Source organism: Nomascus leucogenys, chromosome 5 (assembly GCF_006542625.1).
Source record: "Nomascus leucogenys isolate Asia chromosome 5, Asia_NLE_v1, whole genome shotgun sequence".
Classification (NCBI taxonomy): Eukaryota; Metazoa; Chordata; class Mammalia; order Primates; family Hylobatidae; genus Nomascus; species Nomascus leucogenys.
This window is the reverse complement of record NC_044385.1, coordinates 126,472,796-126,499,119: the sequence shown is the minus strand read 5'-3', so window position 1 is coordinate 126,499,119 and position 26,324 is coordinate 126,472,796. Positions and strand designations below refer to the sequence as shown.

The 26,324-nt window shown below is 41.2% G+C and overlaps 1 protein-coding gene and 1 pseudogene across 7 annotated transcripts in view; one reads left to right on the top strand and one right to left on the bottom strand.

Annotated features, from left to right (window-relative positions):
* PCCA (propionyl-CoA carboxylase subunit alpha) overlaps nucleotides 1–26,324 on the bottom strand; it is a 439,915-nt gene that overhangs the window by 301,381 nt on the left and 112,210 nt on the right. For all 7 annotated transcript variants that reach the window (XM_030813631.1, XM_030813630.1, XM_030813633.1 and 4 more), the window contains one exon: nucleotides 19,575–19,706. In XM_030813631.1, the coding sequence (XP_030669491.1) occupies nucleotides 19,575–19,706 (132 nt within the window). The remainder of the gene's footprint in view (nucleotides 1–19,574; nucleotides 19,707–26,324) is intronic.
* LOC100591541 lies at nucleotides 16,682–17,231 on the top strand (annotated as a pseudogene).

The following is a 26,324-nucleotide window of genomic DNA, read 5'->3' as shown; positions in this document are numbered from 1 at the left end:
GCTTACTTATCATGTGCACTGTCCACCCTCTGCACCTCCCTAGCCCATTAAAATGTAAGCTCCATAAGGACAGAAATCCTTGTCCAGCTGGTTCAAGTTAGGTATTTTGAATCCCAAGCACATGCCTGGCACAGTCGTTATTCAATCAACAGTTGTTGGAAGAATAAACGAATGAATGAACAAACAAATGAACACTTTGAGAGGCAAGAGGGATCTGAAGAGTCAGGCTGGGAGGCAGTAGTCTGGGTGACAGGAAAATGACCATTTCCTGCCAGAGTCCAGGGTGGCATGCTTCCAGTTTCAGCTAATGCCACGTTCTTTTTTTTTGAGATAGAGTCTCTGTCACTCAGGCTAGAGTGCAGTGGCACGATCTCAGCTCACTGCAACCTTTGCCCCCTGGGTTCAAGTAATTCTCTTGCCTTAGCCTCCTGAGTAGCTGGGACTACAGGCGCACACCACCACACCCGGCTAATTTTTGTATTTTAAGTAGAGACAGGGTTTCACCATTTTTGGCCAGGCTGATCTCAAACTCCTGACCTCAGGTGATCCGCCCACCTCGGCTTCCCAAAGTGCTGGGATTACAGGCATGAGCCACCACGCCCAGCCTGCCACTTTCTTTAGAGTGCCTTTCCAGTCCTCCCACACCTGGCTGGGTATCATTGCCACATGATCACATACACCACGCCCTGCAATTATGACAGCCCTTTTCACACTTAATCTTCATGAGGGCAACAACTAGCTGTCTTACTCTCTACTAAATCCCCAGAGCTTAGCAAATTAACGCAATCAACACATTATTTTCTTCCATGAATAAACAACTATCTGCATCAGCTTCCATAAAAATTAGTCTGTTAGGATAAGACACAATCTCGCCAACAGAACTATTCATCTCCAGAGCAGCGGTTTTTAAGTGAGTTAACTGACAACCAAAGGCAGGGGTTCAGGGCAGGGACTCAAGAACCAGACAGGCTTCTGTTAGAAATGCTTGTTCCCCAGTGCCGTAAAGAAATAGCACTGGAACATAAATTTAATTTCCTCAGCAAGGCCATTTTTACTTTCTGCAGAAAGGGTACACTCACCAGCAGTTTTGCCATGAGAGTACACTGAACAGGGCCAGGCGCGGTGGCTCACGCTTGTAATCCCAGCACTTTGGGAGGCCGAGGCGGGCGGATCACGAGGTCAGGAGATCGAGACCACCGTGAAACCCCGTCTCTACTAAAAATACAAAAAAAATTAGCCGGGCATGGTGGCAGGCGCCTGTAGTCCCAGCTACTCGGAGAGGCTGAGGCAGGAGAATGGCATGAACCCGGGAGGCGGAGCTTGCAGTGAGCTGAGATTGCGCCACTGCACTCCAGCCTGGGCGACAGAGCGAGACTCCGTCTCAAAAAAAAAAAAAAAAAGAGAGTACACTGAACAAAGGAGGCAGGGTCATTTATAACCTGAGGCGCCCACCCTACTGCTGTGTCTGGTTTCCATTGGCTGGAACAGGACCTCACATTTTGTATTTGTTCCAATTGGCTAGCAACGTAGAACTTTTTAAAAGAGGCAACGGCAGAGGAGAACAAAGGAAGGAGGAAGTAACTTGTGGAATGCTGAGAAAGGTAAAAACGCCTTCAAATAAGGAAGAGGAACAGGCTATGACTTAATGCTTGCTTGGACCAGTATAAGCATGCCAGGGCAAATATTTAGGCTAAATTGTGGGAGCTAAGAACATAAAGTACATTGATTTCTTTATTACGGCTAGCAGATATTTAAGAATGTTAGCACAGGTCTTTGAATAAATTTTGCTTCTAAGAGAAGTTACTGTTTATTCCTAATTAGATGGGGAGGAAAGTCTTTGAAAAGGAACGTCTACTTTACTTTTTACACTTCGGTTTTGCTTCAGTTCAAAACAAGGTGCACTCAATGAAATACTGTTGGCATTGAGCAAAACCAAGCCCAATATTTTCGGGATTCTCAGTCCAGCACTTCTTCCACCACATCATGCAACTTCCAGAGTTTGAATTTTAGGTTTCATAAAACCTGCTCTTCTAAAAAAATACAGTTCTACTCCATAATTTTTTTTTTTTTTTGAGACCGAGTCAACAAAAGTACACAAAAAATTAAAAATGTGTCAGCAAAAATGCTCAGATGATCGTATTCCTGATGGTTTCCAATCAGGAGGTAGGAAAAAAGAAGAGTCCAATGATATCATTTTATTCTATTCTTCTAAGTGATATACATCCCCGTGGTCCATTCTTTCTGTAATTCCAGCTTGTCCTGAGGGAAGGCACACTCAGGTTCTGAAGCTATTTAACTCTTTTGAGCACCGATGGGGAAAGAGTTACAGGAAAGTACTAAGAATACAATGCCAAAAGAGCAGCTTAAGAAACGGAGAAAAGGGAAAGAAACCAAGCGAACCAGTACCCATTTCTTTTATTCCTCTTATTCCTCTATTACAAAACAACAACTCACATTAAGTGGGCTCTATCATCCAACCCAAGAATAATAACAGTAAAAAGTACTATTTAACTGTGAATATGATGGGAGTGGTGGATGATGCTACAAAAACTAACTAAATGGTAGTAAAAACCAACCAGAAAAAAATGTGAAAAGATTAACAAAAATCTGGTTCCTTTTCTGCAAGTGTCATTTATTTGTTAATACCTAGAACATGGCCTGCGGGGTAACCAAGCCTTGCAATTAAGAGCTCAGGTGTTGGCCAGGCACAATGGCTCCTGCCTGTAATCCCAGCACTTTGGGAGGCAGAGGCAGGCGGATCACCTGAGGTCAGGAATTCAAGACCAGCCTGGCCAATATAGTGAAACCCCATCTCTACAAAAAAAGAAAAACAAAAAAATTAGCCAGGCGTGGTGGCACATGCCGGTAATCCCAGCTACTCAGGAGGCAGAGGTTGCAGTGAGCCAAGATAGTGCCACCGCACTCCAGTATGGGCAACAGAGCAAGACTTCGTCTCAAAGAAAAAAAGAACACAGGCGCTATGTCAGAAGGCTTGGGCTCCACTACTGCTTCTGTGACTATGACTGAGTTACTAGAGTGCCTCTCTGGTATTCGGTTTCCTCATCTGTAAAATGGACATAATAACAGTATCTATCTCATAGGGTTATTAGGAAAATGAAATTAATCAAGGCTGAAACACATTAGAACAGTACCTGACCCATAGTAGGTACTCAATTAAGGTTAGTAACTGTGAGAAAATGGGCAGCCCACCACCCCAAACTACCATGTTGGTACCTTCCCTGCCTGGCCTTACTTGTTATATATCCTGTGTCATTACTCATCTTCTGAACCTAGATAACATAGAACTAATCCTGGCACTACAATACTGGAAAAAACATGTACTTCCTCTCTTATAATACACTGGATCAGACGATCTACAAACTCGGTATTGCTGGTGAACAGGGCAAAACACAGGGAAGCACAGAAAACACTACAACAAAGACAGGCACATTCGAATCATTCTTCCCAGATGCTAAACACCCATACATTTTTACAGTGGTATTAGTGTCAACAACGACCACCATTCATGATTCAGACATCTTTCTCACTTGCTACTGCCTACTTACCAATCCTTAATTTCCTACTCTGTGGGTAAGAATCCTGCTACCCATTCATATGAAAGCCACTTAGGAGTTTACTTTCCTCAGCTGGTTCTAGATGGGAATCAGTGACTGTTTATTAAAAAAAAAAAAAATCATTTGTTTCAAGACACTACAGGTAAGAGCTATATCTGTACCCTAAAAGCTGTCCTCAAACTATTCTGCATTCACATATAAAGTAAAGCAGAAACTTTTAAACAATCCTGGGCTCAGGAATGGCTTTCTGGCTTCCACATAATCCAGTAAACTCAAAGTCAGGCAGAAGATTCTTTCTGCTTTAATATGCTTTCAAATCTTTCAGCCAGGCACAGTGGCTCATGCCTGCAGTTCCAGCACTTTGGGAGGCCGTGGGGGCGGATCACTTGAGGCCGGGAGTTCCAGACAAGCCTGGGCAACATGGCAAAACCCTATCTCTACTAAAAACACAAAAATTAGCCGGCTGTGGCAGCCCACACCTGTAAACCCAGCTACTTGAGAGGCTGAGGCACAAGAATAACTTGAAACCAGAAGGTGGTGCTTCTCAGTGAGCCAAGATTGCGCCACTGCATTCCAGCCTGGGTGACTGAGTGACACTCTTCGTCTCAAAGAAAAAAAAAAGCTTTCTAAAATTTAGTACCCTTTTCTATCATTGTAAAAACAGCATGGTAAAAATAATTGAGTCTTTTTTTCCAAAATATAAAACCTTTGAGTCTTCATCAGGAAAATTGTTTATTCTTGGTTTAGCAGGGACAAATACACTGATGTTTAATGTTATACTTTCTCATTGCTGAGACACAGCTTGTCTCCAATGTTTTGGTTTTTGTTTTTAGGGTCTTTTTTAAATGATTTCCTTCACACTAGCTTTTTTAGTTATTTGCCTCCTCCTGCTAAAGCAAGAGTACAGTTTTTAAAATCTGGCTAATTAGGTGACAAAAAAACAATTACTACTTTAAATCTACACTGCCTAATTTACAACACTCATTCAAATACACGGCCATACTCTGTTCTGTGGTGTAAATGGGTATTACTATTTCCTCTTAACGAACAATTAGAACTAAAAGACATTAAATGAATTTCTTCTGAAACTGGTGTGCTAATAGGTATTACAACCAAATGCAGTAAAATAATCATCAATGATCCTTCCCTCCACTTCATATCTGACATTGAACAGATCACATAATCCCATGGAATCCATTTCCACCGTCTTTCTCAACACCATCTACTTTGCTGCAAATGATACTTTATTTTAGGGGTCTGCCGTTTCTATCCTGGATTAGAAGAGGATCCTCATTTGACTACCAACTTCAAGTTTCTCTGCTCCAATTTATTTTCCACACAACAAACCAAAATGAGTTTTCTAATGCCACAATTCTGTCATGTTAACTCTTCTGCATGAAATTATTCAGAGGCTCCCAAAACCACAAGAATAGCCTTCAAAATAAGTTACATCACATTCAAGCCCACACATATCCGGATCCTAATTTTCTCTCTAGCTAACTTTCTAACCGCAGCCCCTCATACTACAAATCTGCAGTTTTCCAGAGTTCTCACTGTCTCTCACCTCCAGGCTTTTGCAATAAGATGTTTTCACTAACATTAGAGCTGTGTCCATCATCAATCTCACTTTTCAGCTAACTCACTACTACTCAGACTTCAGGTTTCACTTAGCTATCATTTCCATTGGAAAATCTGCAATGATACCCTAAAACTAGGTTAAATGCCCATCCTATATGCATACGCCCCTGCGTCTTGAGCTTAGCATTATCAAAATGTAGTCAATCGCCTGAATACTTGCAGTACTCCTGAGGCTTTAAGCTCTTTGAAATCAGGATCTGCGGCACGTTATTCATTGATTTAAAAAAAAAAAAAAAAGAGCTGTGATCCCAATTCCTGTCTCCAATATCTTAACGCGCATGCCTTTCACTCTGCTCTCAAGTTCCTGAGATCAACGTAATGAAATGTTGAATAAAATTAAATTTGTTAAAGGTAAATACTTGATACCAAACTATTACTTGATAATTACATTTTAAAACATTAGTTTTTCTCTAAGGAAAAGGATGATTTAAGGACAGATTAATAAGCCATAAAAAAAAGAGTTGCAGAAGACCACTCAAATACTGCACACAATGCTTTAAAGGAGTATGGGTAAACTGTCTCCATGTAACACCCTAAATATTCAAATAAGAAAGGAACAAATGTTTGAAGGAGAAATGTAACAAACTAAAACTGCATCACAACTGGTGGAAACTACTTGGAGAAAAAAAGTAGAATATAGTCACCAAGGAAAAGAATTTAGTCTTAAAAATACTGTAGACTAATTTTAAAGAACACTAAACATTTTTTAAAAGACAGAATTACCTGTAATTGGCATATGCACTCTGCCAATGAAAAACTGTTGCTAAAAACCCAAGATATTCCAAAATTCGGTACTATTAATTTCCATCAGCAAACTTCTATCTGCATAGATATCCTCAAAATTAATCTTATACTCAATATATCTAAACTAGTAAATGTGAATGGTGTAGCTCCAAGTGAATGTGGAGTCACTATACCAGAAACCTAAATTAATAGCCAAATTTAAAAGAAAAATATGTACAGCCTCTTGTATCAGAAATAAAAACAAACTAAAAATAAAACTAGTATTAAAAATTATTTCCAGTCAGGCACGGTGGCTCACACCTCTAATCCCAACACTTTGGGAGGCTGAGGAGGGCGGATCACCCAAGCTCAGGAGTTCAAAACCAGCCTGGCCAACGTGGTGAAACCTCATCTCTACTAAAAATACAAAAATTACTAAAAAAGTACTAATTACTAAAAATACAAAAATTAGCCGGGCATGGTGGCGCATGTCTGTAATCCCAGCTACTCCGGAGGCTGAGGCAGGAGAATCACTTGAACCCAGGGGACGGACGGGGATGGAGTGAGTCCAGATTGCACCACTGTACTCCAGCCTGGGCAACAGAGTGAGACTCTGTCTCAAAAAAAATTATTTCCACCAGGCACAGTGGCTCACACCTGGACACCTATAATCCTAGCACTTTGGGCAGCCAAGGCAGGTGGATCACTTGAGGTCAGGAGTTTGAGACCAGCCTGGCCAATATGGTGAAACCCTGTCTCTACTAAAAATGCAAAATAAGCTGGACATGGTGGTGCATGCCTGTAATCCCAATTACTCAGGAGGCTGAGGCAGGAGAATTGCTTGAACCCGGGATGCCGAGGTGGCAGTGAGCTGAGATCGCACCACTACACTCCAGGGCAAGACTCCATCTCAAAAAAAAAAAAAAATTATTTCCCAGGGAAACAAAAGGACATTCCTTAAAAATTATTTTTAAATGCTTATCTGAAAACTATAACCTGCAGGTTCAGTTGTGGCATCACAAATTCAGAAACAGTCGTTAGTGCAGATAATGAGAATCAATCATTATTTGAGAGTGTAATAGGATGTTACAAATCATCTAATGCATACAAGGAAAAAAACCGAAAAGATGAGATTTCTTTTCTCCTTTCTACCTTTCTATACTTTCCAAATTTACTGGAACAGAGGCTGCAAATTCAGATGCAGCCTCCTAAGAAGATAACCAAAATAACCTGTTGAACAAGCAAAACCAAGTGTATTACCCACAGAGACATGTTCGAGGCCCACTAAAAGCCACAGTTCAAGATCCTAGATTTGGCATCTGCATGCTTCTCTGAGGCCCACTGAGTGACCCCCTCGGAGGTCTCCGCAACCACAATGGTGAGATGAGTCACACTGGGTAGAGCTCCAATTTCCTTTTCAAGAACTGTAGGAATAAAGATCCGTTGAATTTCTTATCACATTTGAAAATGTTTAATATTGGAAGAAACCTCCCATATTACTAATATAGTGTCCTCAACATTTTTTATTCTAAGTCCATAAGTCAAAGTTCACCTGAAAGAAGACAGGCATAGGTTTCATAAGCCCATCTTCATGCTGACTCTAGAAGCCAGTGAGTTCAGAAGGTTTCATCAGATCATCATCCAAATAGAACACAATTTACCTGGGAACCTTGAGTATTTTCCTTTCTTGACTTGCTTTGTCCATGGAAGTCTGGGCCTAGGAGAGATAGTCTCTCCAAATCTTAAAACCAACAAGGCACTGTCAGGCTTACAGTTAGAGATGGCCAACCATTAGGTTGTGAGCCCAAGATATGAGGTACACAAACAACATATTCAATATGCCATTAGGAGACTCCCATGAGTTTGGCTCAGACTAAGTCTGTGGTCTCTCAGAGTCAGACTTCTGTTTCTTTAAATGCATTAAATATGTAATGCAAATTCATGGTCTTCCCTTTATAAATGGAATCATTTCACCAAGGATAGTTACAAAGTGGGGAACAAGGAGAGGGAAATAGGAAGACCTATTAGAAAAGGGAAAAACAAATATCCTGAGAGTGACTTCAGATCCCAAATGCACAGAAGGCCAGTGGGGTTTAGAAAAACTGTGAATGACTGGGCGTGGTGGCACATGCCTGTAATCCCAACACTTTGGGAGGCCGAGGCAGGTGGATCACTTGAGGTCAGGAGTTCAAGACCTGGCCAACATGGTGAAACCCAGTCTCTACTAGAAATACAAAAAAAAAAAAAAAATTAGTCAGGCATGGTGGCTCAGGCATGTGGTCCCAGCTACTTGGGAGGCTGAGGCAGGAGAATCACTTCAACCCGGGAGGTGGAGGTTGCAGTTAGCTGAGATTGCGCCACTGCACTCCAGCCTGGGTGACAGAAAGAGACTCTGTCTCCAAAAAAAAAAAAAAAAAAACAAAAAAAGAAACTGTAAATATTGGACAAGGTCTTTTGAAGCCTATTACCAAAATCTTTCCTGTGAAAACAGGTAACTGTAATCCAGTTGTGCTAGCAGACGAAGGATAAGCCCCTTGGAGACTTCCAGGGTGGGCTCTTACTACCTTCAGTTAGCATTCAGGAGTAAGCCCTCAAGTAGTTGTGACCCCAGCTCCTTCCTCACTTCTTGTGAACAGCCTTAAGCCAGAAACAGAAAATGTTATAAACAAGCAGAAATTGGCTGGGAAGGCACCACATTGTCAAACAACGTAACTCCATATTACACATTTCAAAAGAGCCCAAAAACAAAGGCAGTATAAGACCCAGAATAAGATGATACCCTTGAAGATAAAACTAGATGCTCCCACTCCAAAAATTAAACACCAGTCTTTTGATAAAGACACCTGCAGACAATGGAAAAATAATTGTTCTGTTTTATTCAAGAGAATTGGGAAAAAATTATAGTAGGCAATGTTCTAACAGCAAATCAAGTACCCATTTCTCCTTTCACTCTTCAACTCACAAGAAGAATTTTCACTAATTATTAGTGGAGAAACAAGTAAAAATTTTATTGATATGGGTGGCAGTACATTTACCTTAATTCCTGCCATTGTTCCACAAGCTCTCCCTCGGAATCAACAAACTACTCAGTTGACAGATATGGATAATATCCGTCGCATTTCCCATGTCCCAGCACACAACGGTTACCTTTGGACCTTTAGCCAAGAAACATTCCATTCCTATGAGACACTACATCCATTAATTTCATAAGGAAAAATCTCCCGTGCAAACAGAATTTCCAGATCAAACGCTCTCCCGATGGTCTCTTCCTTGAACCCTTGAGGACTCCACCATTCATCATCAAGCCAGAAATCAAATTTGGACAGTGACGCATCAGTATTCTTGTGAATAAATCAAGTCCAAATTGAAGATATCAAAAAGGCAAGATTCCTCATCAAAAAAATATATAATTATACTGGTAGAAATATTCAGGCTGAGTAGATTGAGGTTCATAATGACACATCCAAACCCCTACCCAAATTCACACAAATGTCTAAAACAAAAAGGTATAGAGGACAAGACCTCATAAGGAAATAATAATAATAATTTCATCATACACTGCTCAGGGATTTGCAAGGATGCAATCAGGGAGCGAACCAGGCTGCATTGTCACTGGAGACTCGAATGGGGAGAAATTTGCTGCCAAGCTCATTCAGGTAGTTAGCAGAATTCTGTCCTTGTAGCCGCATGATGAAGGACCCCAGCCTTTTGCTGGCTCTTGGGTAGAGACTGTCCTTACACAGATCCTTAGAATCTGCCCACCATTCACTGCCAAGTAGGCTTCCTCAATATGGCTGCTTACTTCATCAAGCCAGCAAAAAGAATCTTGTTCTCTGGTCTGTTAAGATCGAGTACTATATAATGAAACATAATCACAAGAGTGACACCCAACCACTTTGCCACATAATGTAATTGAATGCAGTGACATCCCATCATTTTTGCCATATAATGCAACCTAATTAAGGGAGTAATATGACATCACCTTTGCCATATTCTATTAGTTAGAGAAGCAATTCACAGGTTCTACCCAAATTGAAGAGGAGTAGATTATACAAGAGGAAGGCAGTACATAAAGGTTTGGATGCCTGACAGTTCCTCAAAAAGCTAAACACAGAATTACCACATGACCCAGGAATTCCACTCCTGGGTACATATCCCAAATAACTTAAAAAACAGACATATGGCTGGGCGCAGTGGCGCGCGCCTGTAATCCCAGGATTTTGGGAGGCCAAGGCGGGTGGATAACCTGAGGTCAGGAGTTCGAGACCAGTCTGACTAACATGGTGAAACCCCATCTCTACTAAATACAAAAAAAAAAAAAAAAAAATTAGCCAGACGTGGTGGTGGGTGCCTGTAATCCCAGCTACTTGGGAGGCTGAGGCAGGAGAATCACTTGAACTTGGCAGAGATTGCAGTGAGTCAAGATCACGCCACTGCACTCCAGCCTGGGCAACAAGAGTGAAACTCCATCTCAAAACAAACAAATAAACAAATATATAAGCAAATACTTGCATACATGTTTGTAGCAATACTAATTGCAGTGGTCAAAATGTAACCCAAATGTCTTTCAACTAATGAATGGATTTTTTTTTTTTTTTTTGAGACAGTCTTACTCTGTTGCCCAGGCTGGAGTGCAGTGGCACCATCTCAGCTGATTGCAACCTTTGCCCCCAGGGTTCTAGCGATTCTCCTGCCTCAGCCTCCCGAGTAGCTGGCATTACAGGTGCCTGCCACCGTGCCCAGCTAATTTTTTTGTATTTTTAGTAGAGACGGGGTTTCACCATGTTGGCCAGGCTGGTCTTGAACTCCTGACCTCAGGTGGATTTTTTTAAGTGGTATATTCATACAATTGAATATCACTCAGCCACACACACACACACACACACACACACACACACACACACACACACAAACTGATACATGCTATAACATGGATACTATATTTTGCTTGGTTGAGTCCAATGTTAAGTCTATCTAAAGTCCTTATTTTCATGTATTTGCAGTTACAGAATTTCTATTTAATTTTTTTTTTTTTTTTTTTTTGAGATGGAGTCTCACTCTGTCACCCAGGCTGGAGTGCAGTGGCACAATCTCGACTCACTGCAACCTCCACTTCCTGGGGTCCAGCAATTCTCCTACTCAGCCTCCCAAGTGGCTGGGATTACAGGTGTGCACCACCATGCCCAGCTAATTTTTGTATTTTTAGTAGAGATGGGGTTTCATCATGCTGGCCAGGCTGGTCTCAAACTCCTGACCTCATGATCCACCCGTCTCAGCCTCCCAAAGTGCTGGGATTACAGGTGTAAGCCACTGCACCCAGTGTTGTATTTAATTTTTAAAATAGATTCAAATTCTCTTGTGAAAATCTTTTTTTTTTTTTTTTTGGAGACAGAGTTCCGCTCTTGTTACCCAGGCTGGAGTGCAATGGCGTGATCTCAGCTCACTGCAACCTCCACCTCCCAGGTTCAAGAGATTGTCAGGCCTTGGCCTCCCAAGTAGCTGGGATTACAGGCACCTGCCACAACACTCAAATATTTTTTGTATTTTCAGTAGAGACGGGGTTTCGCCATGTTGATCAGGCTGATCTTGAACTCCCGACCTCAGGTGATCCGCCCACCTCGGCCTCCCAAAGTGCTGGGATTACAGACATGAGCCACCATACCCGGATGAAATTCTTTATATACTTATCTATTTTCTCCGTATTTTCCTCAGATTTCTTTAGCATATAAATCGTAGTTATCTCAGCCAATTCCAATATCTAAAGCATATGTGGATCTGTTTCTATTGTCTTTTAATTTTTTCTCTTGGTTTTTGGTTTCTTTTGGTGTCTCTAATAAATGTGACTAAACAGTATGTACTAAATGGCAATGTATATAAAATGGGTATACGTATAAAATTTATCTCCTAGAATATTATTCATTCAACAAATACCTAGTGAGCACTGACTAAGCACTGACAATATGCTGGGCACCATGTGCATGTGATACAGTAATAAAGAGAGCAGCATCCCTGCCATCAGAAGCTTGCACTCTGTGTAGGAAGGAGGCATTTACCTAATACTGAAATGGCCTGTAAGACCCTAAAAATCTAAGCTCCCTAATACACCAGTATCTTTTTTTACCTTATCTCTAAATTGTCTCTCTCGATGATTCCAATCACATGCTTCCTCGGTGTTTATTCAGTATCAGGTATACTTCAACCTCAACCAGCAATCTTGCGCTTGTTACTCTTTCTGCCTAATAGGCTTTGCTCTTCTCCAGGATAGCAATATGACTTGTCCTGCCACTTCCTTAGACGGTTTGCTAAACATGCACTTGGCCCTCTATATCCTTGGGTTCTGTATCCACGGATTAAACCAAAAAAAGAGAAGGGGAAGGGGAAGGGGAAGGGGGAAAATAAAAATACTGCAAATTTTAAAACACAGTGGGACAACTATTTACATAGCATTTACATTGTTTTAGGGTATTATAAGTAATCTAGAGATGATTTAAAGTATACGGCAGGGCTGCGCACAGTGGCTCACACCTGTAATCCCAGCACTTGGGAGGCCAAGGCAGGTGAATCACTTGAGTTCATGAGTTCAAGACCAGCCTGGCCAATGTGGTGAAACTTCATGTCTACTAAAAATACAACAATTAGCTGGGCATGGGTGGTGCATGCCTGTAATCCCAGCTACTTGGGAGGCTGAGGTGGGAGAACTGCTTGAACCCGGGGCGGACAGAGGTTACAGTGAGCCGAGAACATGACACTGCACTCCAGCCTGGGCGATAAAGTGAGACTCCACCTCAAAAAAATAAATATATAAAAATTAAAAAATAAAATAAAGTATTCAGAAGGATGAGCGTAGGATATATGCAAACACTACCCCATTTCATATAAGGCACTTGAGCATCAACAAATTTTGGTATCTGAGGGGGTAGGTCTTGGAACCAATCCCTTGTAGATATCAAGAGATGCCTGTATATAAAATTGTGAATATAGCCCCACCTTCCAGCAGTCTCTTTCTCTTACGTTTCAACATAGAACATATTATATGTTTTATTATTTATCATCTGTTTCCTTCTTCTATAGTGTAAGCTCCTTGAGGGCAGAAAAATAAGTTCAGTCTCTTTTGTTCACTACTATATCAACAGCACATCAAACAGTGTCAGACAAATTGTGTGCATTTGGTAAGTATCTACTGACTACATGAATGAATAAATGATTTAAAACGTGATGAGTTAAGTGTAGGGTCCTAAGGAAAAACACAGCAGAGAGCCTAATCTAATGAAGACAGTTAAGGAATACCTATGTGAGGAATTTACATTTAAGCCAAGACCTAAACAATGACTAAGAGACAATCAGGAATGAAGACAGAAGCAGATATGACTAAGTACATAAGTTTCAAGATCTGAATGATGTCAAGTATGGCAGATACATACAATGCAAAGGATAAACTGGCACAGTATCAGTTTGGAGAGCTAAGCAAAATCCAACCATTTAAAACATTTATATGAGTAGTCATTCAAAGGTTATTAAAGATAGGCATATGATCAAATCTGGATTTTTGGTCACTCAAACTGAAGTATCATGAATTAATGGATGGGAATTCCTATACGCCAACAGTAAACAATCTGAAGACGGTATCAAGAAAGTAATCCCATTTACAATAGCTGTGAATAAAATAAAATAAAATACCTAGGAATAAACTTAACCAAAGAAGTGAAAGGTCTCTACAATGAAAACTATAGGCCGGGTTCAGTGGCTCACGCCTGTAATCCCAGCACTTTGGGAGGCAGAGGTGGGTGGATCACAAGGTCAGGAGATTGAGACCATCCTGGCCAATATGGTAAAACCCCGTCTCTACTAAAAACAAAGCAAAAATTAGCTGGGCATGGTGGTGCACGCCTATAGTCCCAGCTACCCGGGACGCTGAGGCAAGAGAATCACTTGAACCAGGGAGGCAGAGGTTGCAGTGAGCCAAGATTGCACCACTGCACTCCAGCCTGGCAACAGAGCGAGACTCCATCTAAAAAAAAAAAAAAAAAAAAAAAAAAAAAAAAAAACTACAAAACATTGATGCGAGAAATTGAAAAGGACACAAAAGATGGAAAGAGATTCTACGTTCATGGATTGGAAGAATCAATATTGTTAAAATGTCCATACTACCTAAAGCAATCTACCAATTCAATATAATCCTTATCAAAATACCAACGACAATCTTCACAGAAATAGAAAAAAAAATCCTAAAATTTATATGGAACCACAAAAGATCCAGAATAGACAAAGTTATCCTGAGGAAAGAGAACAAAACTGGAGGAATCACATTACCTGACTTAAAATTATACTACAGAGCTATAGTAATCAAAACAGCATAGTACTGACATAGACCAATAGAACAGAATAGAGAACCCAGAAATAAATCCATACATCTATAGTGAATTCACTTGACAAAGGTGCTAAGAATATCCCTTAGGGAAAGAATGGTCTCTTCAATAAATGGTGCTCGGAGAACTGGATAACCAGATGCAGAACAAAATTAGAGCCTTATCTCTCGCCATATACGAAAATCAAATCAAAATAGATTGAAAATTTAAACCTAAAACCTCAAATTATGAAACTACCAAAAGAAAACATTGCAGAAGCTGTCTAAGATGTTGGTCTGGGCAAAGATTTCTTGAGTAATACCCCACAAGCCCAGGCAAGCAAAGCAAAAATAAACAAATGGGGTCACATCAAGCTAAAAAGCTTCTGCACAGCCAAGGAAAACAATCAACAGTCAAGAGACAACTCATGGAATGGAAGCAAAATATTTGCAAACTATCCATCTGACAAGAGATTAATAACAGAATATATAAGGAGCTCAAACAACTCAACAAGAAAAAAAAATCTAATAATCCAATTTTTTAAATGGGCAAAAGAGCTGAATAGACATTTCTCAAAAGAAGACATACAAATGTTAAACAGGCATATGAAAAGGTGCTCAACATCACTGATCATCAGAGGAATGCAATACAATGAGAGATCATCCCACCCCAGTTAAACTGGCTTTTATCCAAAAGACAGGCAATAACAAATGCTGGCGAGGATATAGAGAAAAGGGAACTCTTGTACAGTGTTGGGGGGAATGCAAATTAGTAAAGCCACTGTGGAGAACAGTATAGAGGTTCCTCAAAACACTAAAAATAGAGCTGCCATATGGTCCAGCAATCCCACTGCTAGGTATATACCCAAAAGAAAGGAAAGCAATCTATCAAAGAGATATCTACACTACCATGTTTACTGCAAGACTATTCACAATAGCCAACATTTGGAAGCAACCTAAATGTCCATCAACAGACGAATGGATTTTAAAAATGTGGTACATATATACAATGGAGTACTATTCAGCCACCAAAAAGAATGAGGTCCTGTCACTTGCAACAACATAGATGGAACTGGAGGACATTATGTTAAATGAATTAAGTCAGACATAGAAAGACAAACCTGACATGTTCTCACTCATCTGTGGGAGCTAAAAATTAAAATAGTTGAACTCACAGTGATAGAGAGTAGAATAATGATTGCCAAAGGCTGGGAAGGGTAGTGGGGAGGAGTGGGGGTGGGGGACGTGGGGATGGTTAATGGGTTACAAAAATGGGTCCAGTTAGATAGAATGGGTAAGATCTAGTATTTGACAGCACAACAAAGTGATTACAGTCAACAATAATTTATTGTACATTTTTAAATAACTAAAAGTATAATCAGACTGTTTGTAACACAAAGACATTATAAATACTTGAAGTGAAGAATTATAAAAAAATTAATCGGATGGAAGCAAGAATGACTACAAGGAGACTAATTAGAAGGCAGATGAAGTAATCCAGACTAGATGACAGTAGCTGGAATTTGGGGTTGGTTAGCACGGGCAAAGAAAGAAGTAAATGGATTAGAAAGCTATCTGAGTGAATTCTCCAGTTGCATTTGTTAAGAATTACTCGATGTTTCTAGCTGCCACCTTCCTAGGCAGAAAAGAATGAAGGGTAAGAATTTTAGAGCAGGGATAGGCAAACTTTTCTTAATTGATCAGGAAGTAAATATTTTAGGCTTTGTGGGTCACATGGTCTACTATGTGTCCCATGTAGTTGAGTCTACTCCACAGAGTTGAGTCTACTACTCAGCTCTATCACTGTAGTGGAAAAGCAACCACAGACAATATGTAAAGGAATGAATGTGGTTGCCCTCCAATAAACCTTTATTTATAAAAAAAATAGGTGTGCATGGGCTGTAGTATCAATCTGTAGTTTCAGGAGAAAGGAGTGTTCAGCTTTTAACTTGTTAGTTTCAAGGTGCCTCAGGGGCAACAAGTAGTAAGAGCTATATAAGAAGCAATGGGATATGTAATTCTGAAGTTCAGAACAGATACATACACTTGAGATTGCTCAGAAAAGTGGCAATAGGCCAAGTGTGGTGGCTCATGCCTGTAATCCCAGCACTTTGGGAGGCTGAGGGGAAGGACTGCTTGAGCCCCGGAGTTTGAGACCAGTCTGGGCAAAATAGTGAGACCCCCATCTCTACAAAATATAAAAAAGTAGGCAGGTGTGGTGGCACACACCTATAGTCTCACCTACTCAAGAAGCTGATGTGGGAGGAGCACTTGAGCCCAGGAGGTTGAGGTTGCAGTGAGCCATGATTGTGCCACTGCACTCTAGCCTGGGTGACAGAACAAGACCTTTTCTCAAAAAATAATAGTACTCTCGGCTTTCGGTTCGGAGGCCAAGGTGCAACTTTCTTTGGTCGTCCCAAATCTGGGTTCATCCAACACCAGCCGCCTCCACCATGCCGCCAAAGTTCGACCCCAACGAGATCAAAGTCGTATACCTGAGGTGCACCGGAGGTAAAGTCAGTGCCACTTCCGCCCTGGCCCCCAAGATCAGCCCCCTGGGTCTGTCTCCAAAAAAGGTTGGTGATGACATTGCCAAGTCAACAGGTGACTGGAAGGGCCTGAGGAGTACAGTGAAACTGACCATTCAGAACAGACAGGCCCAGATTGAGGTGGTGCCTTCTGCCTCTGCCCTGATCATCGAAGCCCTCAAGGAACCACCAAGAGACAGAAAGAAACAGAAAAACATTAAACATAGTGGGAATATCACTTTTGATGACATCATCAACATTGCTTGACAGATGCGGCACCGATCCTTAGCCAGAGAACTCTCTGGAACCATTAAAGAGATCCTGGGGACTGCCCAGTCTGTGGGCTGTAATGTTGATGGCCGTCACTCTCATGACATCATAGATGACATCAACTGTGGTGCTGTGGAATGCCCAGCCAGTTAAGCACAAAGGAAAATATTTCAATAAAGGATCATTTGATAACTGGAAAAAATAATAATAATAATAATAGTAATAGTAAAAGAAAAAAGAAAAGGTGGCAATTGATGCCATGAAAAGAAGTAAGATTGCCCAGGGCAAGTTAGCACAATAAAAAGAGGAAATGTCCTACTCAGGACCCAGAATAAAACCCCCATTTAAGGAACAAAGATAGGAAGAACAATCGGGAAGGAATCTAAGAAGGGCATTCAAACAAGCCAAAAAACAAACACAAAAACTAGAACTGAATAATGTGCCAAAAGTGAGTATCTCATGAGAGAAGTATGGACTGACCGAGAGACTCAAATGCTGCTGAGAGATTGATAAAAGATCAGAATTCAAAATTATATATTGGATTTAACAAAGGGAAGAGGTTGCTGGTAGCTTTGCAAAATTCAGTAGGAATGAGGAAAGAAGCTAGACGGCAAGTAAAGATTAAGTGAAAGATACGGAAATGAAAGTGAGGAAGGACAATTCTAAGAGCTTTGGCACTGAAAGGGAAGAGAGAAAGAAGGTGGCGACTAGCTGTAGAGTGACAGGGGTGATGGTGCTTTATGAATGGAAGAAATGTTTGTTTCTTTCCCACTAAACTGTGAGTACTATGATATGCAGATCATGTGTATCTCATCACCACATCCTTCTCACATAACTGAGTGACCAATACATTTGTTCACTGAGCATTTTTAATAGCAATGATAACAGAAAGGTGCGAAAAGATGAGGAGAATTTTAAGACACAGAAGAGAGAAAAGATAATCAGTAAAACCATAGCCTGTGAAGGCTATAAAGAATACATTTGGAGCATAGAAGGAGGAACTGGCTTTCCAGAGGATGTGGAACCCCTCTTCCTTGTAACAAGGGGGAAGAAACAACATGGATACACACAGATAAAAGTAAATGCAGGTAAATATGGGCAAGAAGCTGAGGATATTTATTAACCAGGGGGCAAGTTTTCTAATCGTCCTCTAATGCATGAAATGATCTTGCACAATGAAGAACAGCCCAACACAGAATGCCAAAAGTAACAATAAGAAATGCTGAAATGAAGAGTTCCTGCAGGCTAACTCAAATCACAGGTTAAAACTCTACATGAGGACTCTCTTCTAACTAGAAAAAAATAGAATAATTTTTCATGGGAAAAGGAGAAAGTGCATACTTCAACTTCTGCATTTCTCCCTCAGAAGCCTTCAGCTGCAGAAGGCCCTTGCTAAATGTCTGCAATATACAGTTACCTATAGCTATACCACTTTCACCAGAAACATGATCCTAACTTACTATTATGCACATGGAGAGAAGCTCAAGATAAAGACAGACAGAGAAACTCATAATGTTTAACACATGAAACACATACCACTATTCAATGCAGTCCAGAGATCTGACAGTACATTTTGTAATCACCAAATTTTTTCCTATGAAAGTCTGAGTCACTGCTGATTCATTAAATACAATGCTCAATTTCTCACTCTTTTTAACTTATGCTATTTAAAATAATCCAAGTTGGCCAGGCACAATGGTTCACACCTGTAATCCCAACACTTGGGAAGGCCAAGGCGGGAGAATCACTTCAGCCCAAGAGTTGGAGACCAGCCTGGGCAACACGGTGAGACCCTCATCTCTACAAAATAAAAATAATTAGTCAGGTGTGGTGGTGTGTGTCTGTAGTCCTAGCTACTTGGGAGGCTAAAGAAGGAGGGATCCTTGAGTCACGGCGAGAGGATCATCTGAGCCTAGGAGTTCAAGGTTACAGTGAGCTGATTGCACCACTGCACTCCAGCATGGGCAACAGAGTGAGATCCCCATCTCTAAAAATAATAAAATAATCCAGTTAAAAACACTGATTTCTGGCCGGATGCGGTGGCTCACGCCTGTAATCCCAGCACCTTGGGAGGACGAGGCAGGCAGATCACCTGGGGTCAGGAGTTCGAGACCAGCCTGGCCAACATGGTGAAACCCTGTCTCTACTAAAAATACAAAAATTAGCTGGGCATGGTGGCAGGCGCCTGCAATACCAGCTACTCGGGAGGCTGAGGCAGGAGAATCGCTTGAACCCAGGAGGCAGAGGTTGCAGTGGACCGAGATTGCATCATTGCACTCCAGCCTGGGCGACAAGAGCAAGACTCCATCTCAAATAAATAAATAAATAAATGTAAAAACACTGATTTTTTAAACATATATACATGTATGTATGTGTGTGTGTACGTGTGTGTGTGTGTATATATCCCAAAAAAGCAATAGTTACATTTTATCTTACACTTTTGACAAAATGTTTAACTTGAAGACATATGCAATAAAAGTTAAAGTAGCTTCTCACCTTGACTACTCCATCAAAGCCAGGGATTGTATTAACCTCTGCTTTCTTAGCTAATAATTTGCTTTCAATCTTGTCACCCATGGCTTGAATAGCATGTGTGTCAGGTCCAATGAAAATGACATCTTCTGCTGCCTGTGGAGAAAAACAAGTCAAAATTTATAACAAGAACATTACGGAGCATGATGTGGGGTCACAATTTTATAAAAAGAAAAGCACATATGTGTATTTTCTAACTATTTTTATTGCAAAAACAACAGTTTTTGAGCCAACACATTCAAATACTATATTGCATATAGTACACGTGTGGATAGATGCATGCAACAAAGTCAGATGAAAACAACCAAAAGCACTGAAGAACTCCTGCTGGGTATTAACAGTGTGCCTCGGAAAGGCCACTCTATGACACTGTATTTGTATATAACGTCCTACGCCACCTAATCTAGCCAGTAAGGTCACCCGTAAACACCTTATAAATCTCTGTGTTCTCAAAAGCCTGCAGCATAGTGCCTAGTATAACACAAATATCCATATTTACTGAATACCAATTCTGTGCCAGGCTCTGAGCTAAACACGGGAGATAGCACGGATGAAGGCAACAGGATATCAACAATTTCCAGGAAATGTGAACAGATCACTGACACCTCAGAGAAACAGACAAAAGAAAGTACCACATGTTTACATCCTGTGACTACAAAAGATGAGTCAAAAATCCAGTGGGAATTTAACTGGGTAGAGTTCGGTTTCAGTCAAAACCACTCTGCACAAACCACACTGAGTACCTTGACAACAGAGGATCTACCTCTCTGTTTATGCCACTCTAATAAAAAAATGCTAACGACTTAAATAGATCTAGAGACAGAACAAAATATGATGCCATTAGCTCCACCACAGGGCATGGTCTAGAAAAGTAACGGGGTGTTTGCTGAGATGAAGGATGAAGTCATTACATGAAGAACTGAAGGTAAATATAAAATGGGAAAAACCAGACCTATATGCAGGCCTTCCTCGAGGAAGGCTCCTAACTGCTGATTGTCCTACGACCTTTGTCAGAGTTGATATAAACAATAAACTGCACATTTGTATATCACTTTTACATCATCTGTTCATTCTATGTTAGCATTGCTGCCTGCAAAGGATCTTGACTTGGGAAAAAAGGTTCATTCTCCTGGTGACCAGGGCAGCTGAGTAGCCTGTTGCTTGGACTGCTCTCCTGGCCATCATGACCAGGAGGATTAAACCCACCCTGAGCAGGAAGTAGAAGTAGAACAAGGAATAAACACAAGGAATATACAAGGAGATAAATATTTAAGAGGCAAGATGATGACTCCAACTTTGCACACGCTGAGCTGACAGGCCTCTGCAATAGTCAAGTATTCATGTTCCGGAGGCAGATATAGAGGTATAGAAGTTATTAGACAAGTCCAGGCTGAAATACAGATTTTTTCTTTTTTGAGACAGAGTCTCACTCTGTCACCAGGCTAGAGTGCAATGGCACAATCTTGGCTCACTGCAACCTCTGTCTCCCGGGTTTAAGCGATTCTCCTGCCTCAGCCTCCCGAGTAGCTGGGACTACAGGAGCGGGCTGCCACGCCCAGCTAATTTTTGTATTTTTAGTAGAGACAGGGTTTCACCATATTGGCCAGGATGATCTCGACCTCTTGACCTCATGATCCACCGGCCTCCGCCTCCCAAAGTGCTAGGATTACAGGCATGAGCCACCGCGCCTGGCCAAAACACAGATTTTTAAAGGCATCAAATACAGGACGGAATTAAAAGTTGTGAATGGCAGTCCGGGTGCGGTGGCTCACACCTGTACTCCCAGCACTTTGGGAGGCCGAGGAGGGCAGATCTTGAGGTCAGGAGATCAAGACCATCCTGACCAACACAGTAAAACCCCGTCTCTACTAAAACTACAAAAAATTAGCCGGGCGTGGTGGCACGCGCCTGTAATCCCAGCTACTCAGGAGGCTGAGGCAGGAGAATTGCTTGAACCCGGGAGTCAGAGGTTGCAGTGAGCCGAGATGGAGCCACTACACTCTAGCCTGGCGACAGAGCAAGACTCCATCTCAAAAAAATAAATATAAAAATAAAAGTTGTGAATGAAATCATTCAGAGAAAATGAGTAGAAAGGCCAATGTCTTTAAAGTCAAGAGGTATGCTTCTCTCCTACCCAAACGCAAAACAAAAGAAAAGGGAAATTTTAGACCCTGAATCTAAAGCACCCACTTCTTTAAGTGACAATGTGGATAATATCTGACTTTTAAGTTTGATTAAAGAATTAAATAAAATAATGTACAGGAGGAAAACTATTATTTTCCTTCTACCCTTCTAAGTTTATGGCTGGGGCACCTATTACGAAAGATAGATTAACCAAAAAAACAAGCATACACATTTACTTAATGTAAGTTGTACGTGACACCGGAGCCTGCATAAGGAAATGAAAATCCAAATAAACAGTTAAACTTGAGTGTTTTTATACAGGGTTGATGAGGACTGGTGAGTTATGGAGAAATGACAGCACAGAGAGCAAGAGGTAAGTGTCATAAACTGGGGAGAACTACTCAGATTACTCTGCGTCCTTTACTCTATGGGGATGAGGATGCCCCTCTCTTCCAGATACAGGAAGGGCATCTCTCACATGAAGGTCTTAGGACCTGGTTCAGGGAAGGTCAGAAAGTCCCTCCTAGGTCTTAGGACCTGCTTCAGGGAAGAGAGGAAGGGGAAGGTCAGAGACCTTCGTGCTTCTGCTGTTTTCTCCAAATCCTTCAGCTTATATGCCAAGGTGCCAAATTTGGGAGAAGCATGTCCTAAACCCCATCAATAATAATATAAAGCACCAAGTTGAGTGCCACAACTGTTAATTTTTGTCCACTCTCCAGATAAAAAGAGGACATTAGAATGGCCGGGCACAGTGGCTCACACCTGTAATCCCAGCACTTTGGGAGGCCAAGGCGGGCGGATCGCCTGAGGTCAGGAGTTTGAGACCAGCCTGGCCAACACAGTGAAACCCTGTCTCTACTAAAAATACAAAAATCAGCTGGGCATGGTGGTGCATGTCTGTAATCCCAACTACTCTGGAGGTTGAGGCAGGAGAATCGCTTGAACCTGGGAGGTGGAGTTTGCAGTGAGTCAAGATTGCACCACTGCACTCCAGCCTGGGCAACAGAGTGAGACTCTGTCTCCAGAAAAAAAAGAGGACACTAGAATAATAAGATAGCTAGGTCCACAGGACTCTAAAATAATATTATAGGAACCCAAATGCCTAGAATTTGCTGGTGTTACAAGTGGAAGGATGCTAGATAAGAAACCCCTTCAGCCATAAGAGGTGCTTATAAAGTATCTCTCTATCAAATGCTTTTGTATTTGGTTTTAGTACAACCTTATTTTCATGGAAAAAAAAAATCTTATGCAAATCCCCAAAAATGTAAAGCACGTACGTAGGAGGTAGCGCTGCTCTGCTCTGTATGAGGAGATAATAGTGGTCAGCCTACACCTCTATCAACTCTATGTCTCCAGGTGGATACATGACTCATTTCGGACCAGGACAATAATCATATTCATTTCTCTTTATCCAAAACCTGAAACCCACTAAACACTAAGACAAGAGGAAACAATCATGCTTCAACCATCAATTGTCTTTCTGTATTCTCATTTTACTTGCAAAGATGGAAAATTTTATTATAAATGCTGCTTTAAAAACGACTATGCCAGGCAGATGTAATCAAGCAATCAGAGTACCCACACAAAGAACTGAAGAAATAACATAAATGAGAGCATCCAAAATACATTATGATTATACAGTAAAACTTCTGATTAACAGGAGCCCAACGACCTGGAACACTGATTAACCAGATTTTTCTTGTGCATTCTAATTTGAGGAAAATTACTCACCCAAAAATGTAAAATTATCAAAAAAAAAAGCTTACATCAAGTATTTAGTGACTATTTTTTGCCCCACCCAATACAAAAGAAAAATAGCCAGTAGTATGCTGGATAACTACAAATGTTTCAATGACTTAACTTCCTTTTTATCAATGTGTTTTGGAAGTGCTCCCTAGGTTGGCCTTTAAAAGTAATTAAAGCAAAATGAGAAAGCAACATTAGAGGCTCTTGGCTCCCATAAATCTGTAACCAACAAGGATAAGGTCAGGATAAGAGAGTATGGTAACTGCAATGTGATGGAGCATGTTTCAAACGTTTTCAGTTCTTGACTAGGCAGCGGTTTGATTTAGAATAAAAGGCCAGATTTTATCCACCAGTAACCTTCGATACTCTTCTGTTAACCCAGTATTTTTTATTATCCATCTAATTATCAGTTTCCCTTAATCACTGTAAGTTTTTTGTTATGCAATAGCAACTAAATTTGTTTCCAAAAATATGCTTTTTTTTTTTTTTTTTTGGAGACAGAGTCTCGCTCTGTCGCCCAGGCTGGAGTGCAGTGGCGCGATCTCGGCTCACTGCAAGCTCCGCCTCCCGCGTTCACGCCATTCTCCTGCCTCAGCCTCTCCGAGTAGCTGGGACTACAGGCGCCCGCCACCACGCCCGGCTAATTTTTTGTATTTTTAGTGGAGACGGGGTTTCACCATGATCTCGATCTCCTGACCTCGTGATCCGCCCGCCTCGGCCTCCAAAAGTGCTGGGATTACAAGCGTGAGCCACCGCGCCCGGCCCAAAAATATGCTTTTTAAGGTCCTTTTAAATTTACCTTGCATGATACATACAATATCTGAATGCAAGTAAATGTCTTATGATCACAAAAAGTGGGCATTTTTCATCATTAAAGTGATTCATTTAAAAAAAAAATTATGAGCCAAGTGTGCCTATAGTCCCAGGTACTTGGAAGGCTGAGCCAGAAGTATCTCTTGAGCCCAGATACTATTCAAAGCTGTTGTGTGCTATGATGGCACCTGTGACTAGCCACTACACTTCAGCATGGGCAACATAGCAAGACAAAAGAAGAGAAAGAAATTATGAAAAGCTGAAATCACTGCTCCAAAATTCTACTCATTTCCTAAATTCTGTGACTTTATGGTTCTGGACAAATTTTAATAGAAGAATGGGGGAAAGGGTTGGGTTTGAGCATTATGTTAAGGAAATGAGATTTAATTTACCATAGGCTTTACGTCAGGAATGAAGGACAGAAAGAATCATTGTAAAAATTAAAATGTATGATACATATTTCATTCTTAGAAATACCACAAGTTAGTAAATTGCTATATTATGAATTCAGATTTTAAAGTGTATAGATTTTAGGCTCACCACGAGTTGCTACTTGGATAACTACAAAACCAGGGTCAGAAGAAAAAGACAGCCATGGGGGCTGCGCGCAGTGGGTCACGCCTGTAATCTCAGCACTTTGGGAGGCCAAGGCAGGTGAGCTGCACGAGCTCAGGAGTTTGAAACCAGGCTGAGCAACATGGCGAAAACTTTTCTCAACAAAAAATATAAAAATTAGCCAGGCATGGTGGTGTGTGTCTGTGGTCCCATGTGGTCCCAGCTACTCAGGAAGCTGAGGTAGGAGGATTGCTTGAGCCCAGGGGATAGAGGCTGCAGTGAGCCAAGAGTGCACCACTGCACTCCAGCCTGGATGACAGAGCAAGACCCTGTCTCAAAAAAAAAAAAGCCACGGAAAAACAGCTGAACTGTCCAAAAGATCCAGATTGCAGTTTTTAATACTATTCCATGCTAAAAAGAAAAAGTGTTTCTGGTAGAAAAGGCCAGTTCCAGGATTGGTTCAGGAAGTTAGCACATGAGATAAACTGAGTCAGAAAGAAAGCTTTCAAAAATTAATGTAGCAGATAGAAAGGAGCACCCACTGAATACAGTGATGTCAATAGAACATCAAAAAGAATACTGGGGAGATTACAGGGTTAATTCATTTTTTTCAAGACCTCAGAATAAACCACTTCCTGCTATCTCTATTCAAGTGTTTGAACTTCTTGGACATGTCACTGATTTAAAAATACATGGCTCTTTAAAAAGAAATGTAGAGAAAAACTAATTTTATACATTAAACTAAGCAAAATAAAATTACCAAGGTAAAATCCAACACAATTTTTTTTGTTTTTTGTCTTGATACAAAGTCTCACTCCGGAGTGCAGCAGCGCAATCCTGGCTCATTGCAACCTCTGCCTCTGGGGTTCAAGCAATTCTCCCGCCTCAGCCTCCAAGTAGCTGGGACTACAGGCGCCCCCCACCATGCCTGGCTAATATGGTTTTATATTTTTAGTAGAGACAGGGTTTCACCGTGTTGGCCAAGCTGGTCTCAAAATCCTGACCTCAAGTGATCTACCCGCCTCGGACTCCCAAAGTTGTGGGATTACGGGTGTGAGCCACCATGCCTGGCCCCAATACAATGTTTTTATAAGGCAAAAAAAAAAAAGGGACCAGAATAACGTCCATGTAGGGGGGGAAAGCACAGGAGAAAAACATACCAATACAACAGATCAAAACTATCATCTAATTTTTTTTTTTTTTTTTTTTTTTTTTTTTGAGACAGTGTCTCACTCTGTCGCCCAGGCTGGAGTGCAGTGGCGCAACCTCAGCTCACTGCAACCTCCACCTCCCGGGTTCAAGCAATTCTCCTGCCTCAGCCTCCCAAGTAGCTGGGACTACAGACACGCACCAGCACGCCCGGCTAATTTTTTTTGTATTTTTAGTAGAGACGGAGTTTCATTATGTTGGCCAAGCTGGTATCGAACTCCTGATCTCGTGATCCTCCTACCTTGGCCTCCCAAAGTGCTGGGATTA